This window comes from Saccostrea cucullata, unplaced genomic scaffold (genome assembly GCF_032062105.1).
Source record: "Saccostrea cucullata isolate Sc308-1 unplaced genomic scaffold, CSIRO_AGI_Scuc_v1 ctg5790, whole genome shotgun sequence".
Lineage (NCBI taxonomy): Eukaryota > Metazoa > Mollusca > Bivalvia > Ostreida > Ostreidae > Saccostrea > Saccostrea cuccullata.
The window spans coordinates 27,991-37,851 of record NW_026929257.1 but is presented as its reverse complement, the minus strand read 5'-3'; the positions used below and the strand labels follow the sequence as shown (position 1 = coordinate 37,851).

At 33.1% G+C, this 9,861-nt stretch overlaps 2 protein-coding genes across 2 annotated transcripts; both read left to right on the top strand.

Moving 5' to 3' along the window:
• Positions 1-295: 295 nt before the first annotated feature.
• LOC134280237 (uncharacterized) lies at positions 296-1,624 on the top strand. Its single transcript, XM_062762648.1, has 2 exons — positions 296-990; positions 1,512-1,624. The coding sequence occupies exons 1-2, from the start codon at positions 582-584 to the stop codon at positions 1,622-1,624; spliced, it is 522 nt and encodes a 173-aa protein (XP_062618632.1). The 5' UTR covers positions 296-581.
• Positions 1,625-2,220: 596 nt separating this feature from the next.
• Positions 2,221-6,893, top strand: LOC134280238 (uncharacterized). The gene is made up of 5 exons (XM_062762649.1): positions 2,221-2,275; positions 2,613-2,699; positions 3,071-3,136; positions 3,851-3,952; positions 5,522-6,893. The coding sequence occupies exons 2-5, from the start codon at positions 2,669-2,671 to the stop codon at positions 6,763-6,765; spliced, it is 1,443 nt and encodes a 480-aa protein (XP_062618633.1). The 5' UTR covers positions 2,221-2,275; positions 2,613-2,668; the 3' UTR covers positions 6,766-6,893.
• Positions 6,894-9,861: the final 2,968 nt, after the last annotated feature.

Sequence of the window (9,861 nt, the reverse complement as noted above, 5' to 3'; positions counted from 1 at the left end):
AAAATTTGTATATCTAATACTTTGCTAGATGCCTCAGAAAATGCCAAATTTAAATTAGGTATAAATATACCCGTAAACGCTTGTATTTTCTCCTTTTTACTATATTATGAAACTAGAAGACCTAAATTGAATCTGAAAAAAAATCCATCTTTGGACTCTCAACATTTACTGCACAATTGATTAACAATGACCCATACATTTATGGATTAAGCATATTTTAGGCCATTATTGAATTTACATATATTTTAGACATTTAGACCCTAAAACGTTTTTAAAATTTTGATTGAATTTGAAAAATATATTTTCTGGCCATAAATACTTGTTAAATCAATATTTTCCTTGTTTAAATCGTGTAGATAACTTTTGTTTCTATGAAAAAAATTATATAAGATTTACCTCCCCTTAAATGCAATCTTCATTCAGAGGAGGTAGAAAAGAGAAGGGAAGTCAAATGGAGGTCAAAAACAGTGATCATGATGAGTTTGGTTAATCTTTTAATTTAAGATCTTTGTGGTCAGATCTATTTAACCAGAATGACTTCCATTATTTCTATAGTTGATATGATTTATTTATAATTGGAAATGGAGATTCATTTACAAGCACCACCTGTGTGTGACTTTCATGATGAAGAATCTGATTGTGATTTGGGCAAAACTTTTTACATTTATGAATGTGACAGAGATATTTTGAACCATCTATATTCTCTTCAAAGTGCAGAAATTATACACAAGCATGTTTATGATGCCCACATATGCCCCGAGTATATGTTAATATTATATCGAAGTGGGTATTTCACGATTGATAAAACCGTTCTATCGATGAAAATATGCATAAAGCACCGTGAAGAGCTGGGGGCAAGATGGAAAAGACCCAGGCGAACCTGTTCTTATCCTGGTCATCAGGGAAAGATAAAACCAGACAGAGGAGCCAGTCCAAGATTGTGCAAAGAACTCTGGTTAAAGACAAGACAAATATTACCAGTAGGGGCAGGTTGGTTATAATTATTGTGAACCAATTTTGTCAATAATTGATTATTTTAAAAGCACATTGAGTTATGTAATGATAGAGTAGAATAAATCTACAATAAATAATTATAAATTCAAGAAAATTAAAGAGCTTATACATAAAGTAATTTGAGAAAATGATAAGTGATTTACAAACAGATCACTGCATGCAAGTAAAAACACTTATATGGTCTGTTAGGAATTTATTTAAAAATTACATAAACCTTTTTTAATGCTGAAAGAAAATTGTCACTTAGGCCCATTATTGGAAATCTGCATTAAATTTTGTATAAATCCACCCATTGAATAAAAAATTATCTATAAAAACAGTGTACACCAGTGTCCGACCACTACCGCCTACCGGTATTTATAATACATATTTTAAGCTTAGGAAATTTAAAGAAATTGAATTTAAAAATAGTGATGTGTTATATATGCCTTTATTTAAGTTCTTTTAAGAGTGTACTTGTACTTTGACATAATATGCATTATTTATTTGTCTTGTAGCAATATGCAAGAAGTGCTCAATGGAACATAAGAAGAATGTCTCTCCATCTTACAATTTAGAGTTTGTGGAAGAACTTGGTAATTATTATATTTGTAAACTATACAATAGCTAGGCTAATATGCATATTGCACTGAGATATGTGTAACCAATTTTCAGATTCAAAATACATGGCCATATTAGTGGATTATTCCTAGGAATTTAGGAAATATTTTCCCCATGTATAGAATACTATAGAAAAATTAGCCAATATATATACATGTGGCCCCTTCAATAAAATGACAGATGATCTTTTTTTTAACTTGTTCAAGAAAATTTTGCTAATTGATACTTATAGTCCCCCCACCCCCCACTCAAACTGATTGGCCTTGCTCCCCCTTCTCCCAAATGAAATTGCTTTTTATAAGCCTGAATTTTTTTTTTGGGGGGGGGGATTAGAATGACAAAAGATTCTTTGCTTAATAATTTTATACATATAAGACAAAATTCTTTAATGTCAAGTAGATAAAGTACCAGGGGTACTCAGACATTTTTTTTTTTTATAAAACTTGTGAAATTCTGAAACTTCAGTGCTGCTGTATATGATATGCAATATACCTTGCTAGTCTAGCACATTATTGCACATGCAACTTGTGCCATTCCTGACTAATTAATTTTTTTTATTAAAAAATAACATATTTAGTAGATCACATTATTTTACTTTCAGAGTGGTGTGAACAAATTTGTAGAACTCTTAGAGGCAAATGCACACAGTCAAATATTCAAGGTAAATATTTTTCATTGTTTTATAATGTTTGTGATTATTCACTATTGTGTTATCATTATTCTTGCCATTCTTTCTGGAAATTATTTTGTAAGTAGATTACATGACTTCACTTTATTTTGGACATCTAATTGTATTCCAATGAAAATTTACTAAAAAGTTTTCAAGATCTATTGTTTTAATAATACAAGAAAGTATAGCAAATTCAGAGGATATCATACACAATAATCTGTGCTTTGATTCTTTAAGCATTTATAATATCTATGAATTTAAACCACTTATAAAGTAAATTTATAGCATAAATGTCATGAAATTGAATTAATTTGGTTCATTTCATTAGGTGAATGTCTACAGTCTCACTTGGTGGATACGCAAGATGTTGAAAATGAAGAAGGAATGGCATTTGACATTCAGGATATTAATGACAGTATGTACACTTGTATGAATAAAAATAGTACATCTTACCAATGTAAAAAAGCCATGAATATGATCATAGTGGTAACTAACTTTATAATGCCACAATAAGTCAGAACAATTAAATTTTTATTTCAAAGTAACTATCATAAATAAAATATGAATTGCAAGGCTCATATCTAATACATATAATCAGTTTAAAATATGATATCATTATGAAAATTGACCATGACTTTGTAAGGGTTAAGTTTATTTAGTTAAATTCATTCTTATCTAAAGTCATATCTGATTGCAGTAAAAATATATCTAAGGGAATTTATAAACTTTTTTCTATCAATATATTGTATTCATTTGTTCATTACACGATCAATTCAATAATTATAGGTGTACCAAGTTCACAAGAAACTCTCACAGGGAGTTTAATTACAGACATGGAGTTTGAGATTTCCTGTGAGTATTTGACACTTCCAGAAATCACTTACATGAAAACTTGGTATTTTAATTAGTTTACTATATTACTTCAATTTATAAGGACCCTACTCTGCGGGCACCCCATAGTGATCAGTCTGCCCATCCTTCCATCCATCAGTCCATCTGTCCATCCGAGATCTCTTGTCTGGAGCATATCTTCTCTCTCCAAGTCCTTGGCCCAATCATACTTTACTCACAGAGTTCCTTTGAGTTAACAGTGTTCAGCTGTTCAGTGACCTTGAACCATGTTTATAGGTCTAAGATCAAAGTAATAGCAAAATTATATGAAAAATCTTTGTCTAGAGCATATTTTCTCTTCCCTTGTTCCAGTAGGGCTCATACTTCACCTAAAGATTGCCTTTGGGTAAAAGGTGTGCATTGTGCTGTTTCTAGGTCTAGGGTCAAGGACATAGCAGAATGACATAAAAAAATCCTTGTCCATAACTCATCTCTCCCCTTGATCCAATGTGGCTCATACGTCAACTCACAGGGTTGGTTTAAATCATGACCCCCTAGGGGTAGGATGGGGCCACATCTTAAAATCTTGATAACAATAGTTACCGGGTAAGCAATGATTTAGTAATATGGATTTGGAAGCATCATCTTGTAGCATTTATGTCATTTTGTCTTGCAAGCTTCTAGTTGGCATCATAGTGTAAAACTTATTAATTTAACAATTAATTTTTTTTCCAGCCACGGGTTCCTGTGCCCCATCCCTACCTTCTTCCCAGGACTGGTATGAAAAGAACAAAACACCGAGAGAAAAACTAAATGAAGCTTTGCAGAGACTTTTAGGTAAGAAGAGTTATTACATGCAAATCATGACCCCCAGGTAATGGGCTTCAATGGGGTATCAAGTTTTTACATATGAATAAATATATAGAAAGAGATGTCAATTGGTCAATATTTGATATCAGTTACTCGTTTACAGTCATGCACGTTAACAGGGTACTTGGTAAAATTAACAGTGTAATAGGAAGTCTGTTAATTTTCTTAAACCCAGTTTAACTCTGTTAAACCCCAATATTTTTTATTTGAGTGCATGTTTTAGAAACATCGAGTTCAATGATATAGGGATATTGAACTTATATTGTTGAATATTGACACTCGTTGGCTAATGCACGAGCTTGTGAGTGCATTTGAACAGTCAACGAGTGCCAATATTCACCAATATAAGTTCAATAACTCCTTATTGTACAGCTAAAACATTTCCACTTAATTTATAATAATTATTCAAACTAAAAAAGACAAAGTAATGATTTTTTTGAATATCGATATTCAAATTTAACATTTGTGCTGTGAGCGTTCAATATCGCATCATTCCGATGACCCTACCGAGCGATATGGTTTGCTTATTTAGGTTTTCATGGGTCTAATACCTACTACATTTCTAACAAATAATTCATTTTGTGTAAGAAATAAACAAATCTTACCTAAATGCCACATTATTTTGTTTATTTAGCGTGTTCGATATTAAACGCTCGTATTCAGAATGTTTCGGGCAGACTCGTATATGTAATACAAAGTCATGCAGCGTTCAATAAAATGTCATGATATTGAACACTAAACAATCTCTAGATTTTTGGTTATATCTTATTACAGACTATTTATTAGCGTTATAATAAAAATGATTTATTGTACTTAATTATTTATTTAAAAAAATAGTCACCCAAACAAAACATATCAATTTGATCGATACACCAAAAGGACCATAATAGGTGAGAAAAGCTGTATACCAGGTAATTCACAGGTCCCTAATTACTATATATACACAGACGATAACTGGTGTTTTACAGGTGTAGGCGATGGCACTCTTATTATTGTTTGCACATATGAATTATTTTTTGGTAAGTTTTTAATAAATTTATGTTTTTGTGGAATAGGAAAAAAAATTATACATATGTAACTGAGTACCAGTTTATTCTCAAAGAACAAAGTCATGATCAGTCAATCAGATTTTAGCATCAATCCATGTCAATATATGTAGTGTAGGGTAGACTCAAGTTTGTTCAAATTATGCCCCCCTCCCAAAGGTAGGGTGGCAGGCAAAAAAATGTTGTATTCAAAAACAGAAAAGCCATTATGAGATATATGAATATGAAAGTATCCTCAGATACATGTAGTAAAGATTCAATTTCATTTAAAACAAGACCCCTGGGGGTAGGGTGTGGCTAATGTGATCAAAGCTTTACATATGATTATGTAGGAGAAGAAATCTGCTGAGAAAGAACAATAGGGCCATATTGACCTAGATGAATGACGTGGTCCATGGGCCTCTTGTTTGTGGATTCCAGTAGAGGATTACTCTTCTTAAATAATAAATTACATTTCTGTATATTCTAACAATGACTATTTTGCTTTCAGGAGATCAATTTCAACCTCTAAAGTCCCAGCTTACAAGACCCTGGTCTGAATTAGCAAAGTCTGCAAAGTATTACTACATCAGCAAAGCTAAAGAAGCTGTAATGATAGTTCTGTCCATCATTGCCCCAGGACAAGAAGACACCATTCTCGGCAAAATCTGTGAAACATCTGAGAATGAAAGCAAAGAAATAGACAAAGCCACAAAACAGTTGATAGATGCCTATCATGCCACATCAGACAGAAAAACACAACAGCAGATCCTGTCATTGTTTGTAAACAACTTTACAAAGCAAAAGCTTCTTCAGCTTATACCATCTCTTACACAGTCCAAAATTGATGCAGCTAGAAAACGTGCCTCAGTCATAGGACCAGGACAAATGCTGAATCCACCAAAGATATACAGAGTACGTCTGACCAGACCGAAATTGCTGCATTTTATTGAATATGTATCTATGCCATCAGTTTCCCAGGTTATTGGTTTTGGTGCCACACAACTACATTTGTCAAGTGGAGAAAAGGTGCAGATTCCAAAGGTCATCAGAAATGCTGTGAGTGCCAGAATCATTGCAAACTATCAAGAGTATTGCAAGGAATCTGATTTCCAAACTTTCAGCCGTGCTTCATTGTACAGAATCCTCAAAGCCTGTCGAGCATCAAAAAGGAAAGCAATGCATGGACTTGACAACACCACAGCCCTTGGAATGGATGCCATGGAGTCATTACACAAGGTTGTGACACAACTTGGTGAATGCGGATTGGAGACAGAGAAAAAAGAGAATCTGATTGACATGATCAACATATGTAATCAACATTTGAAATTTGATGCAAAGAATCATTTTAGCAGAAGTTCATCATGCAGTGATCACTGTACAATATATGCCCTAAGTGATCCAGCAGATACATGCTTTTCAAGTAATTGTGACCATGAACATTCAGACACTTGCTCCTCTTGTGTTTTGACAGACAAACTTACAGAGTGCATCAAGGAAGCCACGGAAACAGTTGAAATACCATCTGAGGATTTAAAGGAGGAAATGCAGCATGAAATTGTCATGACAACAAAAGCTATCAAGGACTGGAAGGCCCACCTTCTCAGAACTGTTCATCAAGACTTTGCAAGATCAGATGTCTTACAACACCTTGACCCAAACCAAGGACTTCTGATAATGGATTGGGCTAATGAAATTCCTTCCTCTCCAGTACAGAGAAACACAGTCAAATTTCTTTGGAAAAAGGGGAATTAGTTGGCATATATCCTGTTTAATTACCCAGAAGAGTGACCCTGAACCAACAGCTAGCACCTTGCCAGACCATCTCGACATGAACACCTATATCCATATCCTTGAGAATGGAAATCAAGGTTGGTTTTCTGTTGCTCATGTCATCAGGCATCTTCTTCCAACGCTGTCAAACCAATTTCCAAACCTTCAAGAGATCTTCTTAAAGACAGACAATGCTGGATGCTACCACTGTACACCACTGATTTCATTTGTCAGTCAGAATTACTGCAATTTTCCAATTAACATCAAGGAGTTCAACTTTAGTGAAGCACAGTCTGGTAAAGATCTTTGTGATAGCAAAACTGGTTCCTGTCGAATGCATGTGGCCCGATATTTGGATGAAGGAAATGATGTTCTCTCTGCCTCAGATTTGAAAAGAGCTTTAGAAAGCAATCATGGCTTAAAAGGAACCAAAGCCTGTGTTATATCCATCGACAATGCAGAGGAACCAAAAATAAAATCAAAAATCCCTCAGATCAGCCTTCTGAACAATTTCATGTTTGACAAGGATTCCATAATTGGGAGAAAGGCATACCAGGTTGGTTGCGGAAGACTCATTGAGACTAAACATCTGAAAGATCAACATCTTGAAGTGAGAGAAATGAAGGGTTACCAGGTACTTGTCATAATTACAAATCTATAATCACTTTTTGTATCATGGATAAACACAAATTATCTTAACAGTTGTTTTTTTCTGCAATATAGTAAGTAAAATGCTATTCTTTCAGTTAAATATTACTAATGGGTTATGATTTTTTCTGGCATAGGTTTTAGAAGAATTTCCATCACATGCAGTTGATACTGGACAAGTTTGTGTGAGAAAAAGAAACCCCAACAACAGAAGTGAAGCTGTCGATGAGCAGGACCATGATCAGACACAATTGCAAAATGAATTGTATAGCTGTCCAGATCCCTCTTGTCAGAAACAGTATGTGAGGTCTGACAATCTCGAGAAACATCTTGCTCTAGGGAACCACCTGTACAGAAAATCAGAGGAAACTGGGATTGATTCTGGAATAAAAATCTGGGTTGAGAAGTGTTCTGCCATTCTTGACAAATACACTCACATCTGTGAGACACTAACTGCTCACAGTGATGATACCTGTTCCCAAAGTTCAGGAGGGTGGGCATTAAAATCTGTAAGTAAATGCTGCAGGTTCTCACTAATTGTAAAAGACTATGTAAAGCAGATTTTTGAAAACTGTGAGAAGACAGGAAAACGCCCAAACTATGCAGCCTTAAGTGGAGAACTGAAAAAAGCTTCTGATGAAAATGGTTGTCGCCTCTTCAGGCCACATGAGTGGCTGACTGCAAATCAGCTCAGAAACTTGTTTGGATCTTACATAAATAATAAGAAGAAACAGTGCAAAGTCAGAGAAGGAGTACGTACAGGTTTTTCAGTTGATTTAGTGGATACAGAGAGCTTTGTGAATGATGAACATCTCCAAGAAATTGTCATGAATCTCAAGGCAGAGGAACATCATGAGACTGTTGTCAGCTATGTATGAAAATGTGTTAAATGCTGTAAATACGTAATTTCGTGCATCCATGGCAACCTTTCTGATAAATTTGTATGTGTGAAAAGTGAATATTTTGCAAATTTATTCCAAGAGTGTAAGATATTTCTCTAAGATACATTAGTAACCAATTCCAGCATATCATGAAATGCACTTACTTGTAGCATAATATAAGCAAATATGTATTTCTCATTTAAACACTAGATATTTCAATTTTTGTTTTGTTTGGTAACCAATTGGTAACATTTCTATGGTAGCTTTCATGCATTGTTAGTAAAAAATGTTCTTTCAAGTTTTGTATCTCTTTCAGAACATAAATAATAATCATCTAAAGTTAGAGATATATTTATATGTACATGTATGTGTATTAGCAAAGGTAATGATCTAAAGTATTCTCATAGTATTCAAAGTCTAGCTTTTCTGAATATGTCAGAAAAATTCAAAAAAATGTTTATAAAAATATGATGTTTCCATGGCAACATTTGCATAATTCTATATTTTTGTACACCAATGTTTATTTGTATTGAAACCAATTTTAATTTTAAATGTTTGTAAATATAAGACTTTTCTTGATGTTCTGATTTAAGCGTAATAAATTGGTAAAGTAATTTTCATCATTTTCAAAGTAAATGATAGAACTCCAAGAATATGGTATTTCCATGGCAACATATTCTTTATTTTTAGATGGCAAAAAATAAATTTCTTACAATTACAACAGAAAAAATATACATGTACCAAGATAACATTGTTACCTATGACAACATATATGTTCTGAATTACTAGTAAAATGTTTTTGTTCTTTTTACATAGTATTGTGTTATAATTGTCCTGTTTATTCTTAAATATTATAAAGTGACAATTGCTGAAACGATTTCCAGACACCGGTAAATTATGAATACGAGATATTAGCTATTTTAACCATTTTTATTATGGATATGATTTGCAAAACTTCAAATTAAAGCATTTTTGTGACGTTGTATCTATGCTACTTGGACGAGTCCAAAGATAGATTTTTTTTATATTTTTCTAATTATGGTCTGTACGTCAAGGTGTTATTACAGTAAAACAAACTGCAGCGTTTACGGACCCTGTAAGAATCACTTGAAAGTTCATAAAAATTGGATTTTTTGGGAAATGTGGATTTTGGACAATTTGTGACCTTTTTGCACTTAGACTGGATTAGTACTGAATAAATTTTACTATCCTGAATGATACCTTAGGCAACATACTTTTATGCTTATCAATTATTTTCAATGCATGAAATGTCATAATTTGTTGAGACTTCCTCAAATAGGTCTAGATTCCATGATTTTAAGCTCCTAATTTGACAAGTTCTATTTTTAGTAACATGCCTTTAACTCGTGAACTAAGGCAAAATAAAAAAAAATGAGGCAAATTTAATGGTGTATCATGCAATACTACACTGCACAAAAAAAATCCATTTTTATTAAAAATATTTATAAATACGTCAAACTAAAATTTTTCCCTGTAAAACCATGATTTGTATAATGTCAAAATATAGCATTGTTCGTTACGTCATATA